This window comes from Sarcophilus harrisii, chromosome 2, assembly GCF_902635505.1.
Source record: "Sarcophilus harrisii chromosome 2, mSarHar1.11, whole genome shotgun sequence".
Classification (NCBI taxonomy): domain Eukaryota; kingdom Metazoa; phylum Chordata; class Mammalia; order Dasyuromorphia; family Dasyuridae; genus Sarcophilus; species Sarcophilus harrisii.
Window position 1 is genome coordinate 439269865 of NC_045427.1, and position 19669 is coordinate 439289533.

A 19669-nucleotide genomic window follows, 5' to 3' on the forward strand; every position below is an offset into this window, starting at 1 on the left:
TCTATGACACTGGCCAAGTCATTTCCCTTCCCTTTACCTATCAGGAAAGACTTAATAGAAGAAGAAAACTTAAGCTAGACTTTGAAATTAAAATTAGATTTTGGATAGAGAAAATGGAAGAGGAAATCCTGGGTGAAGGTATCAAAATATATACCATTCCCATTCCTGAACATTTATATAAAGCATAATCCTCTAAAGACAATGAAGTGAGAATATTTTTACCCCTCCAATTGCAAGGCATGATGCTCATTTCATGCTTATTGAACTGAAAATAAAGACTAAGGAGGGAGAGGATAATAAATGTGACAGGCTTAGAAGTCACAGCCCCCAGGTCTAAAATCCCAATTTTGATGCTTACTACCTGTTTGATTTCAGACAAGTAATTTACCATCTCTTGGCAACAATTTGCTCATCTACAAATAAAGGGAGTTGGACTAAGGAGCCTCTGGTGTCCCTTCCAGGTTAAATCTCTTATCCTCCAAATCTACAACTGCAGAGTTTTACATTCGATATTCCTACTTTAGAAATCTTCAACATCATTAACTTTTCAAACATACATGGATTCAGAAGTAATTTATATAAAATGTATTCAAGTGTAAAACACTAGGCCCATTGAATTGCCAAAGCAGGTCACCCCTCTATAGGCTGCTGCTGTCTCTTTTGAATGACATCTTTTAAGAAAGCTTATGTTTTTAATTCCATTTTTAAACTGAATAAAACAGGGATCAATTATCATCCTGTTTAACATTTAATACATTGGTCCGGTCTCTAGAGATCTGAATTCTAGTTCTGGTCCTGCTACTGAAATGAAATACGATCTGGTGAGAGACTGATGACAATGGTGCTCATTAGCACATTTCATTGGTGGTTTTTTTTTTCTGTCTCTACAATTTCTCACATATTTCCCTTTATCTTCTTTCACAAAACCACCATCATAGTCTAGGCTCTCCTTACTTCTTGACTGACTATTGAAATAGTCTTTTGACAGACTTATATTTGATTTTTCTTTTTCAAGTCTTTCCTCACTCCATTTCATTCTCTGACACAGCTACCAAATTGACTTTCCTCAAATGTAGGTCTGATCCTGTCACCACACAATGGATCCCTATTCCTTCTAGGATCACATTTAATAAGATCCTTTTTTTGGCATTCAAAATTCATCACAACCTGGTCACTTCCTATCTTCTCAGTTTTTAATACATCATTCCCCTCCATCTACTTTATAATCCAGTCATACTGATCAAAATTACTATTTATATACATGTTGCATATGTTGTCTCTCTGGTTGCATGTAAGTTCCTTCAGGCCAACAGCTGTTTTGGCTTTTTCTTTGTTCTAAGATGGGCCTGACTAAGACAAGTCCTGTCACAGTTTAGTTTGGACATTATAATAAATTGGGAGACTCTACATCACTCACATTTAACAAAAGGAAATTTGCTTAGCCATAGCAGAAAAATAATTAACCAAAACAGGCAGTGTTAGTCGTCCTGAGTTGATTCAGCTGAATGAAGAAGCTTCTATCAGAATTGACCAGATAAGCATGTGAGAGTCTCACTAGATCCTCCTGGGTGCTCAGTACTCAGGTTATGAAGAAGAGGTATTAGCACTTCAGACCTTTAGCCCCCTGACCAAGACAAGTCTCAAGGAAGGAATGTCTCAATATCATTCACTGGGGGAAAAAAACACAACAACAACAACCACCAATCAATAAACAAACAAACAAAAAAACTAGTCTAATCTATATAAAGGAAAGAGTCAAAGTATTGCTCTCACTGAGGATAATGTAAATCAGTGCTTAGTTCTATGCCTGGTACATAATAAACAGTTAATAAATGCTTGTTCATTGATAGTTTTCTAAACACTTTTCTTCACAATGGCCTTGTGAGACAGGCACATCAAGTATTATAATTTCCGTTTTGTAGATGTGGGGGAAAGGGATTTGGGAAATTACTTTAATATGAAGACAAAAGACATTAATAAAATGAAATAAAATTAAGAGATTGGACTATATCAGTTCTCAAAATAATTTGTCATAGAACACTTTGGAGCTTGAAATAAATAATTCAAGGAACTCATAAATTGTAGTCTAGGAAGTCTGGAATAAATGAGAAGAAAGAATGAGAGAATTGTAGAAGAAAGTGAGGAAAATGAAACCTCTTATCATCATACTTAAAATTATCTCATGAAAATAAGTACTTTGAATACAAGTCAGGACAATCTGGGCTATTGTAGCTTAGGGAGGTGTTGTCCTCTGTCATTCTGGACTTCATGTCTGGGAGTAGCTCCTGGGTCAAGCTGCTCCTGAGGCCACAGCACAGTCTCTTGGGTTGGGAGAAGGATTTGTTGTGTACATTACCTTGATCTTTAGGAACTCTTTCTATTTTCATGACATGTGATATTTCCTTCCACACTACCTATCTCTCTGCAGGACCTGTCCCCCAGGTTTGCCACAGGCACATTTTAGAACTTTGCCTCACTGCCAGCCACTTTTCCATTCCTTGCTTGGTTCTCTTCAAGATTCTTCTCTTGGAATCAGAGACAGAAGATCAATGTTAATTCCTTGCTTTATATCCACCGCTGCTCCTCACCTTATGTCCTTGTCACAAAGCTCTTGGCCTTAGATTCAGGAAGAATTTCCTAAACTATTGATACTCTAGAAAAGTATTAAAGGCATTAAAACCTTCTCCTTGATCAGCAATGTTTCTTGGAATGGAATCTGAGAAACACTGGAGCAACCAGAGATCCTTTATAATTCTTATAATTCTACAGCCAAACTGTGCTGAACTTAAAGCATTATATAATTGCTAACTATTTGGCTCTAACTGAACTCACACATAAATAACATTTTTGCAGGGTTATGGCGGGGCTGAGATGCAATGGGAGGTCCAACCCTCGTGATTTCATTTTGTAGAAATGAAAGTGCTCCCTGTAAAGCACTTTCTAATGTGATACAGATCAGCAGCTCACTTGCACGTCAATTAGAGACAGGCTTTGGATCCAAATCTTCAATTCAAGGACAATTTTTACCCATTTTATTTCATTCTCTTTCTTTAAAGATAGTAAGGTCATGAATTGGAAGAGATCTTAAAATTTGAGTAAAAAAGATCCAAGTTCAAATCTAGCTCAAGATACTTACTAGGATTATATAATTAGGAAGTATCTAGGACTGGATTTAATATGTTCCTGTGCCTTTTTTGGATCTCAGTTTCCTCATCAATAAAATGAAAGATTTAGTCCTGATGGCCTTTCAGGCCCATTCCAGGTCTAAATATATGATTATTAATTCTAACCTTCTCATATTAAGGATGAGGAAACCGAGAGGTTAAGAAAATTGCTCAAGGTCAGAGTGATATTATAATACTAGAGATGGGATCCAAATCCAGGTCCCCTGACTCCAAATTTAGTGCTCTCTCCACCATTATATAGTCTTAAATGTTTCAGTGTCTTGGAATCCATTAGTGTCTGTTAAAAGCAATAGACCCCTGCTCAAAATAATGTTTTTAAATGTAAATAAAACACATCTGATTACAAAGAAAACAAATTATATGGAAATACTTATATATACACATTCAGGCTATATATATATATATATATATATATATATATATATATGTGTGTGTGTGTGTGTGTGTGTGTGTGTGTGTGTGTGTGTTTATATGCATTATTTATACCTATATATCTTTACACATATAAATGTTCAAAGAAATCAAATTAAGAACTCTGGAATTAGGCCATTTTGCCTATGCTCTGAAGTTCTGGTCTATTTCCCCATGATTCCCTACAAGGGACTAATAGGTTATATTCTCAATTCTATAATGATAGTTAACATTTACATAATACTTTATGATTTTCAAAGTGCTTTATAAATATTTTTTCATTTTATTCTCACAACAAAACTGGAAGGTTGGTGCTATTATTGCTTCCATTTTACAGATGGGAAAACCAAGGTAGACTTTTTCAGGGTCACACAACTAGTGAGTTTCTGAGGCTATATTTGATCTTCCTGAGTCCATTGAACAGCTAAGAGGCACAGTGAACAGAGTGCTGGGTCTGGAGGCAAGAAAAGTTATCTTTCTGAGTTCAAATCTAACCTCAGACACTTACCAGTTGTGTAACCCAGGACAAGTCATTTAATCCTGTGTGCCTGTTTCCTCATCTGCAAAATAAACTAGAGAAGGAAATGACAAACTATTACAGAATCATTGCCAAGAAAACCCCAAAAGGGGTCATGAAGAGTTCCAAAGTGCACATGACTAGAAAATGACTGAATTGATGAACTTTCTAATACCAGGTCCAATAATCTGTCCTTTCCAGGATACCATCTATTAATTACTCTGAAGCATCTCCAAACTCATAGACATATAAGAGAGTTAGCTATAAATAGCTGCAAATATGTTTATAAATACAAAGAGATATATAGACACTTAGGCAATAACTCCCTGCATCCTATATCCACTACCAGCTTCCATCCTGTGATCCTGAATACCCTTTGAAGCACTCAGAAAACCAAGTATTTTTCTTGTAGAAGAGTCCCTTCTGCCCAATTACTATTGGAAAATGAATACTCGCAGTGCCTTCTGCATCAATTAACAAATTGATATTACCTAGATACATCTTCCCATCTTTGTAAGATAAGCTCAGTCCTACATATAATTTAACCATCTTATCAATTTCACAGGAATACATGTAGCCCAGGCTGGAAAATCAGAATATTTTAGTGATTCTGCTCTTTGGAAAAAGTTACCACAATGCCCTGCTCTCTTGTAATTTCTCCTGGTCTGGTTTATATCCAATTAGGAACTTTCATTCTGACTAAAAGAAAGCAAGAGATTCCTAAAAGCTGGTCATGAACTACAATGTGCAGCTTATTACTATAGTTATAGCCCTTTATCTTATTTCTCTTTCTTTGCCTCTGTCTCTTATATAGCTTTAGCAGTAGGTAAAGAATAAGGAAAACAAACTATTTTGTGTCACCTCTCAGTTTTGAGCTGAGGGAGATTAGACACCTTGCCTAAAATCTGGCAATTAGTTTTCTATTTTTCAGAGTTTTCTACTTAGATCAGAGATTGATAGCTCTCTGGGTCAGGAGAGTTTCAATTTCATAACCATTTAATGAGTATTTATTACTATAGGAAAAGAATTAAGCCTCCAAAAAATAACAGAGTTGGTCCTTTCCTTCAGGAAGCTAACAGTTTTCTAGAGGGTGAAGGAAAATATTTTATTAAGTAGGATGTTCTGGGACAAAGGAAGAATCTAGTCTAGTATAAGGAAAGGATATCATTTCTAGCTAGAGATCTCAAAAATGACTACAGAAAAATTGACTTGTAAGTCAGACCTTAAAAGAAGAGAAGGATTTGAATAGACATGAGGAGGGACGGGTTTTGAGGTAGGAAAGGTGACTTTCAAAAATGTACAGAGAAAAGAAAATGTAGGACAAGAAAAGAGAAAAAGTCCAGTTTGGCATAAAGTACATGAGAGAAAATAATTTCATGATCTCTCCCATATTAAAGCATACATTTCTTGAGGTCAGGACAGTACTTTTGCCTCCTTTTGTATGCAAACATCTTAGAATAATGCCTAGCATATAGCAAGCTCTCCATACATCCTTGTTGATTGGCTAGTTATTTAAGGCTTTGGGTACCAGAGAGTAGGAGTCACCAGAGAGGAAGAAGAGCTGTAATTTTTATTTCTGGACTATTTCTGTAATCATTTTATGAATTTTCAGCATTTTCTTTAAAGTAAAAAATATTACATACATATGTGTACTTGTACATACATACACATGTACACATGCATGTATATACACATATATTATATGTGTGTGTATATATCTATGTACCATACAGATAAGCATACATATAACACCGATACATACTTTAAGTGCTTCCATGGAAACCAGGACTCTTATCCACTTCTGTGGAGATCTAGACACAAATAATCCTTATACTGCTTGCCTAAGGTTAAAGACTTAATGGAGCCCAGATCCAAACTTATTTCTTATGACTCAGAAGTCAAAATTACTTCCAATAACACTGTTTTGTCTTGATAGGAAGAATATATTACCAATGGTGAGGACACGATATTAACATTGCCAATAACTACCTTTCAATATCTCTTGCCATTTTTCTTTGTTCCTCTCAGCCAACATCCACTGGAATCTAATACCATAGAAAGTAAGCTCTGAATGAATCTAATCCATCTAATCCAATCTAATTGCTAAAGATAAGGAAGCTGAGATTATTGAGATCAATTTACTTGCCAAGAATCACACAGATAACACATGAATGGGACAGACTTCAAACCCAGATTTTGCTCTACTCCCAATGTTCTCTTCCCTACAACATGTTCTCCCATCAATGAATAGAAAAAAAGGGTCACAGAAGGACTCACCTTTTTTCTCAAAGTCCATCTTCTCCTCGCTAGCCTGACCCAGGCTCTCTAGGGTTCGAGTCACCTGGCTCCCAAATTCATCTTCCCGAGAGACATGGTTCATCCTCCTGGGTTGCTCCTCTTCTTCATAGTCGTAGTCGTAGTCATCGAGGATGGGGGTCTCTCGGATGGGCATGCCGATGACAGAATTGTGGGCCTGAAGACGAGAGTTCCGGAAGCTCTCTCGAGCTTGGGGTCCCAGGAGCACTGACGGGATGTAGTGGATCTCATGGGTTGCTTCTGTGCTGGCACTCTTTTGGGGGACCCGCCGTCGTCTGTGCCAGCGCCGCTGGGCATAAAGTGCCACAGTGAATACCAGCAAGAGCAGAAGGAGGGCAATCAGACCGCCCTATAGGAGGGAGAACAACAACTCAGGGTTAATGAAGTCTCCTGGCTGGGCTTATAACTCGAGAGCTTGGAAAAAATTTTCTCAGCCAATGCCTTAATTTTACAGATAAGATGACTGAGGACCTTAGACGCTTAGAGGGTTAAATCATTCAGCAAGAATTATTTAAGAACCTATTATATGTTGGGCATTGTTCTAAGCAGTGACAATACAAAGAAAAAAGAAGAAAAAAAAAAGACCTCGTCCTCAAGGAGTTTATATTCTGGTAGGGAAATATATGGAGATATAAGTAGCAAAATGAAAATGTCTACCCAAGTCATCTGACTCTACATCCTAAACCATGTTTTTATTAACTAAATTCAATTCAATTTCATTCAACAAAAATTTGCTAAATGTTTATTAAGTGTAGTCACGGGAGGTACAAAAATAAAAACAAAAAGAGATCTAGAACTCAGATAATTCACTTTAAACTAAACTGTTTCGCCTCCCATCCAAAATGTCACAGAAGGGATGTGTTTACCTGGCAAGTGTTAGGATAGATAACGTCAAAAATCTCATTTAGCTTGAGATCCTGTGACTCTGCTAGGTGAGGTAGGTATGTGTGGAAAGGAGGGAAGATAGAGAGCAAGAAGCAGAGAAAATGGGAGAAAGAAAGGAGAGGAGGAAAACCCAGAAAAAGGTCGGAGAAATGAAGAAATAGAACAACAATAAAAAAAAAATACTTCTAAGTCAGAGGTGAAACAATTCCTCAGGCTACCTATTCAGGAGATAGTTCAATTTTTTTTATTTCTTGCACAGAAAAATCACTTTTGTATTAAGCAGGAGATCACTGAATGAGATAAGTTAACTAATGATGCACAGCCCATCTGTAAATACCAGGTGGAATGCATGAGTAGCAAAGATGGAGTCCTCAGAACATTGGTTTTGATGAAGCATTGTTAATAAAAGGAGGCTTTTCTCAGTCCCCCAAAGCTTAATCTAGACCTGAGTCTCTGAGCATACAATGCAGTATTAGGTATCTGGTCCCAAAGATTGGGGTGAGGGGGTGCTGCAAAGCAAGGATGGGCCCCCTGTTTGGAGAACTATAAAGAGATGAGCTGTGCCTTTCCCCATGGTCCTTGCTTCCAATCTGCTACGGGAAACAACTCTATGAGCACAATATGGCAGCTCTCATTAGGATTCCCCCTCCTCCTTCCCTCCCCTCCTTGGTCTCATCTGTTTTCTCATTTGGTCCTGTAATTGACAGTAATGGGAAGAAGAGCTCAGGGAGGCAGTGAATACACTTCTCTTTCTCAGCTGAGCAGATGCAGGCCTGGCAAATGACACTTCTGGGTCCAGGCAAGGCTCAGGGAGCTCCATAGTTGGGAGAGCGGGAAGAACGCTTGCTAAGTAAGACTGGATTTGGCTTCTTGACCAGAGAGAGTAAATAGGTAAAGATCTATTTGATATAATTTCAAAATATATAGACTTTACAGGTAGAAAAGAAGTCATGTACCATCTAGCCTAATATATATATATATTTTTTTTAATTTTTCAGGGAAGTCTAATTTACTTTCATTAACTAATTTCTTTTTACTCCTTTACTACAGAAGCAAACTGAGGCCCAGAAAAAAGGAAGTAACTTGTTTGTTCAATCTGATAATAAATGTTAGGATTTGAACCTAGGTCCTTTAATTCCAAATGCAATGTCTTGTTTTCAAAATGCCAAAAGATAACTGGTCAATATGCACTAAAAGTTACCAAAAATATTTATATGCTGAATTGACCTTCTTGCTCTAAGGACCAAATAACGTTTTCTTCAGTTCTGTGCTCAGCTGTCTTTCAGAGAGCTGAGAATCCAGGGCCTATGACAGAACCACTGTGGTCCTGCCAGGCTGTGATGATAACTCTGTTATGAGAGATCCAGCTAGAGAGCCCAGACGGCTCTCTATTTTCTTCTTGCTCTAAGGAGAATACTTAGAGCTCTTAAAACAGGAATCTTTTAATTGTTGGAAAAATATACTGAAAGTATTGGTCTTTTATCCTAGGGAAAAAAAGCCTGCTTTTCAGAGATTTTCTTTGTGCACTATATATAATTGCTAAAAACCTAGAATTCACCAAAATATCCAATAGTAGGCAAATAGTTAACTAAATTGCAGCACATTAATGTAATGGAATTACTATAGTATCATTAAGAAAAAAGACATGTGAAGAAAACTGAATGAAAATGAAGAAAGAATCCTGTTGGGGATTGAGTTGAAGACTAAAAAGTCAATGTGATATTTGTGTACTGAAAATAAATTAAAACCTACCCATTTAAAACAGGTTAGGTTCCTTTCTATACAAACAAATGTAATCTGCTTGAAGGCAGTTTCATTCTCAGATGCTAGAGACACTATGAGAATATGGTTGCAATGGATCTTTGAACTGAGTAGGAGAAAAACGTGTATAAGGAAGGGAGATATTTTTTAAAAAGGGAAAATTGAGTTGGAAAAGGAAGGGGGATTTCCAATTTAAAACTGGCCCCTGGTGTAGCATTAGACTGCCAATCAATGACTTGCATCATGACTCATGTAAATCCAGATTATTCAGGATGTTTTATAGTAATAGTTTTGCAAAATTTAGGATCTTATATTATGGCAAATTAAAGAAAATGTATAATTTTGTTTAATATAAATTTAACTTACCCTAGATACAAAGTATGGTTAGTATAGCATAAAATATATATACAAAATACACAAATCCTGCATATTACATATACAGAATTCAATTATAATGGCTGCTGTTTTTAAAAGGAAACTTTATACAAACAAATCTCCCATCATTCCAAGGGATGTCAACTTAAGCAATCAGTGTGCCAAGTGGCAGAGTACTGTGACATGGAAAAACAAAAACAAAAACCCATCAGCAACAAAAATTTGAGAACAATTCTCAGTGACATAGATTTTATGCATAACTTCATAAGCTTTAGAGTTGGAAGAAAGCTTAGAGACTATTTGGTCAATTTTTTCATTCAAAATATGTAAAACAGAAGCCCAAAATAATTCCACGACTTGTCCAAGATTACATAAGAAATATGTATCTGAAGTTCCATCCAGCTAAATTTTAAATTTCTAAATTCTAAAATTTCATTATTCTGGGTTTATTAGTTCTTTAGATCAGAGGTTCTTAAAACTTTTTCCACTTGCTGCCCCTTTTCACCTGGGAAATTTTTTGCATAACCTGGAATATGCAGTTATATAAAACAGATTGATAATAAATCATAATTTTCAATTATGTGACCCCATTTTCAGTTACATGATCCAATAGGTTAAGAAGCTTTTCTCTAGCCTAGGGATGGGGAACTTTTTTTTTTCCTCCCAAGGGCCATTTGGATATTTATAACATCATTCCTGTGCTATACAAAATTATCAACTTATGGAACTCAAGCAGTGGGAGATTGTTATACCCAGATTTCAGCTCATCATCCCCTGTTGCTACCTTAGCAAATGATTTCCCAGGCTTTATACAGCCTGAGAACTGAATGTCCCCTACCCCTTCTCTAGATCCTAGATGAATTGACCTAGGAATATTTCTTTCTTGCTCTAAGAACACTTGGAGCTCTTAAAACAGGAAGGTTCCCTTATCACCGTGTATTTGAATGAGATGTGCTCCGTCTGGGCTCTCTAGCTGATCTCTCATAACAGAGTTATCATCACAGCCTGGCAGGACCACAGTGGTTCTGTCATAGGCCCTGGATTCTCAGCTCTCCGAAAGACAGCTGAGCATAGAACTGAAGAAAACATTATTTGGATATCCCCAGGGCCTTGCCATGCGACCAGCTCCCACTCCTTCCTCCTTGAGGAGAGCGGGTTAGGAGCCTTCAGAGACTAGGGATAAGAAAGTATGGTTCTTTCCCTACCTTGGCTAATCCTACCACCTGCAGTGGTACCCGCCCACGATTGCCTCTCTGCATTTTTACTCCTACTCATCTCTGCCTCCAGAAACAGAGGACCAGCAAGCTGAAACACAGTATAGGTGTGGGAGGAATTAATAGGGGGAGAGGTCAGGTTGGTTGCACAGTGTGAGGGTGGGTGGAGGAGTCAGTGAGGAGGCAGAGATTTAGGGAAGGACTCTGACTTTGGCACAGGAAAGTTAATGAAGGGTCAGAGCTAGAGAGGAATCTGGGGAGAAAGCTGAGGTAACTGGTTCCTTCAAAGATCTGATGCCAAATCCGATTTGTGCTGCATACACCTAGGGGAGACCACTGTGAAATGAGGTTTGTGGAGTGTTTCGGAGTTTCCAAAAATAAGAAAGCTAGTCTATTTGATTTGGCCTTATGGAGAGGGTTTGATTTCTGTGAGATTACACACGGCACAGACCTGAAGGTCATGAGCTGTCTCCTGAATCTGAGCATTTCTAAAAAACATTTCACAGAGGGGAGGAGGGAAGACACAGAGGATTAACTTTTTCCACCAATGAAGCATCTTGATATAGTGGAGGAAAAATACCGGATTTTAAAATCAGAAGCTGGGGTTCACATCTAGCACTGCTGTTTCCTATCTATGAAACTTGAAACAAATCCATTTATCACTCTGGACCTTAGTTTCCTGATCTGTAAAATGCCTGGGTCAAGTCTCAGTTATCAACTTACCTGAAACTGTTTCCTCTAGTTGTCTCCTCCTCTAACTAGAAATTACTCATTTTGTATATAAGGATGTCTTCAGTCTGAAGCCAGAGAACTAACAGGAAGGCTAACTTCCCTGGAGGAACAAGAAACAGCTTTTCTATTTCTTATTTCTCCTGCACTATGTAATAGAAAACTGCATTTTGGTTTAGAGGTCCTGTGTTCAACTGCTACATTACTAACTCCTGGTTGTTTGACCTTGGGAAATTTTGTATCCTTATCTGTAAAATGGGGGTGATAAGACTTATTCATAAAGTACAACACTGTCTTTGTGATAATCAAGAAGGATAATGTATGCAAGTGCCTGTACTTCAAATGTTCTTCCTCATCTCTGTCTTTGTAGTGTCCTTTTCATTTATTTCCTCATGGTCTCTTAGGTTTCTTCCACTAAATCTAAGATCTTGTGTTTTACTTTTCACAATGCTTTTTACTTTTCAACATTAAGTATTTAATTCTGATGCCCCAGAATATCTTATGATGTTTATTGGGGCAGGTATTGTTATGACCTTTGGAGAGATGAGGGTAATGAGTTTCTGAGAAAGCCCCAGTTTCTTCTAAGACAGCTTAGGTTCCACTTTCTAAATAAAATGAATCTTGATATACCTGACTCAGTGCTATTCCTCTAAAAATTACTTGAGATTTATTTTATATATTCTTATATATGTGTATCTAGTTCCTTAAGGAAAGGTGCTGATTCATTCTTGTCCTCTTATGGGGGGAGAATTTCATAGTAAGTGAGTAATCAGTGCTTGTTGACTGCCTGGAGAGCTATAAAAATAAAAGCCATTACTATGATCTACATTAGTAGGGAATAAAGACATTTGCCTTTGACTTCTTTGCTCCTCCAAGCTATCTCCATGCTTCCTCACAACCTGTATTCGTAACCCATGGCTTGGAAGGGAATGTATGGAAATGTATGGAGTATAAAATAAAGGTTTATTGGAAAGAGTTATTTGGATTTAATGGACTTGACTCACCATCCCAGCTTTGCCATTTTGTAGCTGCTGGGTAACCTTGGTCACTATCCCCAAACTCTCTGGACTTCAATTTATTGAGGTGGACTAGATGATGCCTGAAGTTTCTTCTATTTATAAATTTATGATCCCACAAATCACAGCCTGCTTCTTTTAATCCATACACTGACAACATGCTAACACATACGCGCATGTACAGGAGCACAAACACACACACACACACACACACACACCCTACTGAGATCCTTCAGAAGAGTCAAACTTAGAAATCCATTCAACTCAGCTTCATTTAAATATATTTTTCATGTTAAATTATCCAGGCACGGAAGAGGGAGCCAGGGAAAGGAGAGAAAAGGATAATATGAGAAATGTTTTATTTGACAATGTGTCATTCGGAAACTGATTATTTCTGTCTCAGGGCTTTTTAATATTCCCAAACAATGGCGGAGCCACAAGGGGATTTGGTATTCTAAGGCTGGATTTATAATACTCTGTTCAGTGGTGATAAGAACATGGGCCTTTAATCCTCTGAGCTGTGAACATGCATATTCTCCCAAGTAATGTCCTTCTTGCCACTCATTCCCACTTCCATTCACAAGTTGGTCTGAGCAGAGCTTCCACTCTCAAACTGCACAGTTTGTGCTCCCAGCCATGACCAAAAGAGGCTCAGTGCATTTTTCCAGGACCACTGGGACTAGGAGGCAAAAGGTTTTTAGGAAGGAAGTGAAGGATTACCTATGTCCCACCTCTTCACCTACTGAGCAAGATTCCATCTGTAGACTGATGTCATTACAAACACTCTACTCATTCCATGTTTGATTTGGGATGACCTACCTAGAATGTGGGGACAAAATACAGGGTTCACACTATCTGAAAATATAAGATAGATGTATTTCCTTTTTTCAGTCAAATAGTTAAATTGAGTTCTAACTCATGAGTTCCTGGAGAATCTTTAAAATAATCTCAAAAATCAAAATAATACCATGCCATGCAATTTACTTTTTTATCTTAACTTTACCTGAAAATGAAAGGAATTAAGAAATCATAGATCTGGAAAAAATCTGAAAAGCTAAATGAACTCTCCCCTTGTTTTGTACAAGTGAGAAAATTTTAAAAAACAAAAACAATGATATTAAGTCCTGTAGGGGGTATACATTCAAGGGTCAGAGTTGAAGCAAGGTTCTAAAACTCTAGAAGTAGTGTCCTTTTCATTAATTTCCTCATGATCTCTTAGGTTTCTTCCACTAAATCTAAGATCTTAAGTTTTACTTTTCACAATGCTTTTTACTTTTCAGCATTAGGTATTTAATTCTGATATCCCACAATACCTTATGATGTTTATTGGGGAAGGTATTGTTATGTCCTTTGGAGAGATGAGGATAATGAGCTTCTGAGAGATGACTAATTTAAAGTCATATCTGTAGTGATGCTGGCGATATAAAACACATCTCACTTGCTTCCTCTACAAAAGGACGGGGCTGTATTTGATGAGCTTGATGATCTTTTCTGATTCATTCACTGTGTTCTAACTTCTCTTCTGATTCTGAAATTCTATGTCCTTGGTCCCAACATCTTTTTTTTTCTCTGAAGTCTGATGATTTTAAGATGAAGTTAGCACCAAAATCATGCTCGGTTGACTATTTGTTTCCCAGAAATAAAATGGCACTGTATTCAGCCTTCTTTACAGAATTACAAGTGACCTGTATTTGTTCTTTGTTGTTGCAAAAACTCCCTTAAGTCTACTGCAGTTTCTCCAGAGCATAATCAAATGAAGCTCCATTCAACTGGGTGAATGATTGGAATGGGATAAATGTTTAACAAATATAGAATGCAAAAAAAAATCTGTCTTTATAAATATACTCAAACCTATTGTTAAATGTCTAGAGATAGCTATTTTTATGCCTTTGCCTCCACAAAAAGGATGACCTATTTAAGCAAGACCCATTACAGAAAAGGGGACCTTTAAAAAATTAATGGGCCACCATCAACTTTTTCTTATAGACATGAATGAAAAGGAGATCTGGTGAAGATAATCCATAACAACAGATAATGCAAAAATGCTGGAATCTTGGCAGGAACTTTTCAAATGATTAGCACTGTCCAGCAATGAAATGGATTGCCACATTATGTAGTGAGCTCCTTATAACTGGAGATATTTTCTTGCAGACTATAAGAATATTTGATAGGGATATAGTGGAGGTGATTTCCACTTCAGATATGGTTTAAATCAGTAATGAAAGGCAGGTTGAATTTGTAAACAAAGGAATTGTGTTCAAATTAGACCCCACTATTTATATCCTTTTTAATATTGAGCAAATCATAGTGCGACCTCCATATTCCTTAATGTGTTCATCTTAAACTATTAGTTCAATGAAGATTTTACTCAGACAAGAAACATCTTTAATAGTTCATTCAAGTCATAGAAGCCTAGAGCAGGGTCAAGCCTCAGAGAAAGTGGGATCTCAAGAGATTAAGTGATTTGCTGAAAGTGATAATCATCAGGGTATGTGATCAGAATCCATGTTCTCTATTCTAGAGTCTGCTCTTTTCACAGTAATACCATCTGGAAAAAATGGGTTGACAGAAATTTATTTAGTTGTGGGAGAAAGGAGCAGATGCAGAATCCTACAAATGATTTTCTTGTTGTTTAGTCATTCTGAATCATGTCTGACTCTTTATTGATCCCTTTTTAATGGGGTAGGGTGCCTTGGCAAAGATACTTTCGTTTCCTTCTCCAACTCTTATAGATGAGAAAACTGAGGCAAGTAGAATTAATTGTCTTGCATGGGGTCACACAGATAGTAAGTTTCTTATGACAGATTTGAACTCAGGTTTTCTTGATTTGGGGCCTGGCCCGCTATTCACTGTGCCATAGAGTTGCCCCTCTATTAAGGGTAAAATATTTCAATGCCATAGTACAATAGAGACTTCTGAAATGGGGGCTGGGTTGGAGACAAATCCCTTAAGATGAAACTTGTAGGTAGCTGAAAATATCAAACTAGATTAGTAGTAACTTTATGCAAACTAAATTCCACATTTAAAAGTGAATTAAAATGGTTGCTATGGCATTCTAAGGAAACTTTCACCTGCTTTAAGTTTCTTTTGCTTCCTGGGGGTGAATTTTGAATCTTGAGAAACAGAAAGGTAGGAAAGAGACAAGATCTATGTTCCTGAGGACATCTGTGATTTCTCTCCCTCCCTCCCTCCTTCCTTTCTTTCCCTTCTTGCTTCCTCTTTCCCTCCCTCCCTCCTTCCTTCTATCTATCTCTCTCTCTGTCTCTTTTTTGGTCTCTGTCTCTTTCTGCCTCTGTCTCCTTTTCTCTCTCTCTCTCTCTCTCTCTCTCTCTCTCTCTCTCTCTCTATATATATATATATATATATATATGTATATGTATATATATATATCTGTCTCTGTAAATACATAATAGGCAAAGTAGGAATAAAAGCTGGTGTCTGTGGTGATGCAAGGAACTGTAAGAAAAAAAAAAACCTGTCCTTAAGGACACTGCAATAAGACATAAGAAGGGAGGAGAAGGCAGAACAGCAAATTAAAACAATAGTTTTTCATTAAAGCAAAAACCAGACAAACAATAAAAATAAAAGCTCTTATTATTGTAACTCTTAAAATTTTATTATGTGCTTTTGGGGGAAGGCTAGGAGAAGTAAGAGGAGTGACTTACCTAAGGTCACAGTTAGTAAGTGGAATTTTAACCCAAAGCTGCTGACTCTAGTATTTAGTCTCATTTTGCAGATTAGGCAATTTGACCTCTGAGAAGTAACATGATTTAACCAGGTCACACTGTTAATAAAGTGACAAAGCCAGGGAGACAATTGACTTTAAGTATTTGAAGGGTTGTCATGGGTAGCATGGATTCATAACAGAGCGTTTGTAGCTGGGCTTGTCCTCAGAGGGCAGAACCAGGAACCCTGGTTGGGAGTTAAAGAGATCTAAATTGAGGATTCCTGAATGAAAAGCTTCCTAACACTTGGTTTTGCCAAAGTGAATTGGACTGCCTTTGGAGGAGGTAAGTTCCTTTTCAATGAAGAATTCAAGAAAAGAGATGACAATTTTTTAGTGTGTACATAGGATTCTTGGTCATATTGGGAATAGATCTGAGATCCTGTGATCATTTTCACACTATAATGGGGCATTAGAAGATTCAAGGGAAAAAACTGGATGAAAGAGAGAGTCTAGATAAGTGGATACAGATGGGGAATAGGAGACAGAGAGCAGACACAATTGAAATTTGAGTGTCTAGAAAAGAAAGTAGTACAATCTTTGCCTAAAAGTAGGGATGGCTCAAGATACCACTAGAACAGGATCACTATATATCTATTTTTATGTTCATATATATATATATATATATATATATATAATATATATACGTCTATTGTTCATGTCTGTATGGATGTACATATATACATACATAAAATATGTGTGTATAGCCCTTCTGGGAAGAATCACATTTTCCTCTCTTACTTCTTGGTGTCCTAGAACAAAGTTATGTTAACCTTGTGATAATTATAGCTTTATTTTTCACACGAATATGGTAAGGTACATAGTTTAAAAATTATTATTTCCATTTTAGAGATGGGGAAATTGAGGATCAGAGAATAGTTGCTTTGTCTATGATTCCAGAGCTAGTTAAGTGGCAGGTTAAAATTTAAGTACAGATTTCTCAACTCAAAGTCCAGCATTCTTTTCATTACATCATTCTATTTTTCAAAGGTAGGGCTATAGTGAATGTATAAATAACAGGAGAGTACTGACGTAGTCATTGTCTGTGTCTGCAGGGGACTGAACCAGAAATCATCAAAAGCAAATCCAGGAATCCCTTTCTCTTTCAACTGCTACACAGACATCAAATGTCATTGAAATTCACAAAAGTCACAGAAAATAGACCCTTTTCAAGAGTTATATGGCACCATTTTTCTTGAATAGCTAAGTGGGACACTTACTGAATGGGAGATATATCATGGTAACTTTTAGAAGTATCCTAAACTCGGACCATAATCAGTGAGTTGTCATAGACAAAGTTTTAGCTACTGGTAGACAGGATGAGTAGACTTAAGTTCCCAAGAACAATATTATAGAGGACAATTTCATGGGAAATGAAAGCTGGCTTTTAATCACAATTTGTGCCAAGATGGACCTCTGGGTTTGCTGGTAGGATGCTCCCACTTCTATCAGACATACTGATGATATTTTTCAGTGAGAGATGAAAGTGCAGTGAGATTGCAAGATAGTTGGAGGAGTCAGAAATACTAAACTTCAAATCCTACTTTTAACATTTATTAGCTGGATGACTCTGGGAAAGTCATTTAATTTCACTTCCCTCATTTCCTCAGCTGTAAAATGAGAAAGTTGGGCTCAATGGCTTCTGAAGTCCCTTTCTTCTGTAAATATATGGTCATTTGATCTTAAGTATATGTCACCAAGCAAGCTAATATAATCAAGGTGATAACTGGGGTCCTGAGTCATTCTTCTTTTGTATAGTCTCTATGATTCTTTATCAAATTTTTGGATTGAAAAAATGACAAGGCAGAGTATACTCCGTGTGTGTGTGTCTGTGTATGTGTGTAATATGTAGTTGTTTTCTTGTTTTCTTTTTTCCTAAGACCATGAAGATAACCAAAAGCAGAGATCTTGGCGTCTCAGACACCAGAGACAGAAGCCCACAAACTCATTTTCTTCCTTCTTATCGTGGACTTCTCACAGAAGCCTCTCCCTTCTTTCAACCAATGTTAAGTTGAGTAGAGACTTCATCTAGTCTGTGAAACACTAGTACTAAGATTGGTCTTGTTTTTGGATATAAGTAACAATAAAGACATTCTATTTAGAACTGAAAAGAGTCTTAGAGGTACTGTACTTTAAGGCTTCGTTTAAGATAAAACTGGAGTCCACAGAAGAAAAGTGACATACCTAGTATTAGAAAATCAATCAATCAGTAATATTTACCACCAGTAATATTTATATTACCAATCAGTAATATTTATGTAGTGTTTTAAGCACTGTATAAATATTTTCTCAACACTTTGAGGAAGGTGCTATTATGATAATCATCCCCACTTAACAGAAGAGGAAATTGATACAGATAGAGATTAAGTAACTTATTCAGGGGGCACACAACTATTAATTGTCTGAGGAAGGATTAGAATTTAGGTCTTGATAACAAGTTAGGCAAGTCTCCAAATCTAGCTACATATGCTTACTACACACACACACACACACACACACACACACACACACTAAATATTAGCGATACAATGAAAAAAAGTGATATAATCCCTGCCTTCAATGAGTTTAAACTTTAAGTCTAACAAGCTGCAGCTTTAGAATGTTGATTTAGGTTAGAGGTCAGTAAATTATAGACCAGGACTTGGTCACTCTTTATTTTGATGTAGCTAGTGAGCAAAAGCATTTATTTTTTTAAATATTAAAATATGATAAAACTTTATTTTAAAATTTTAAAACCATCCTTAGTTTGAGACCATACTAAAACAAACAGCAGACTAGGGCTGTCATACTATGTTGACTAACTTTTAATCTTTGGGAGTTGCCTGGGACTATGAGAAGTTAAGCAACTAAATAATAGTTATCCAGCTAACATATATTAGAGGTGAGACTTGTACCCATGTCTTCCTGTCTCTATTATAGTATGTAATTGGCTGTAATTTCTTATTTATTCCTTTCAGTTATATCTGACACTTCTTGACTCCATTTTTTTTTTAAGTTTTCTTAGCAAAGATCGTTGGAGTGATTTACCATTTCCTTCACCATTCATTTGACAAATGAGGAAATTGAGATAAGTTAGATTAATCGACTTGCCCAGGGTCACACAACTAATAAGTGTCTGAGGTTGGAATTGAACTCAGGAAAATGGATCTTCCTATCTCCAAGTTTATGATTCTATTCACTGTACCACCAGATGACCATATGTAATTAATACCAGAGTTGAAAAAGATTAGAATTTAAGGACACACACACAAAAATTAAGAAATTATTGGTATTATTTTATAAAAGTTTGTATGTATAAATTAATATAAATGTATATATATATATATATATAAATTTTGATTTTTAGGAGACCTCTAATTTCATCAGTGTGAGAAGCTCTTAGTGAAGGTAAAATTCCTAAGGAAAAAAAATAGTATCTTCTCTGCAATTTACATTCAAGTAGTACCTAAGCCACTGAGAAATTCTATGATTTGTCCTGAGGCAGACAGTATGGGTCAAGAGCAGGATTTGACGCTAATCTTTACTGCAAAGTTATC

The 19669-nt window shown here is 36.7% G+C and overlaps 1 protein-coding gene across 1 annotated transcript in view; it reads right to left on the reverse strand.

Moving 5' to 3' along the window:
- ASTN2 (astrotactin 2) overlaps positions 1-19669 on the reverse strand; it is a 1113071-nt gene that overhangs the window by 837051 nt on the left and 256351 nt on the right. Inside the window, exon 3 of the mRNA XM_031949426.1 lies at positions 6391-6778. Coding sequence (XP_031805286.1) covers positions 6391-6778 — 388 coding nt within the window. The remainder of the gene's footprint in view (positions 1-6390; positions 6779-19669) is intronic.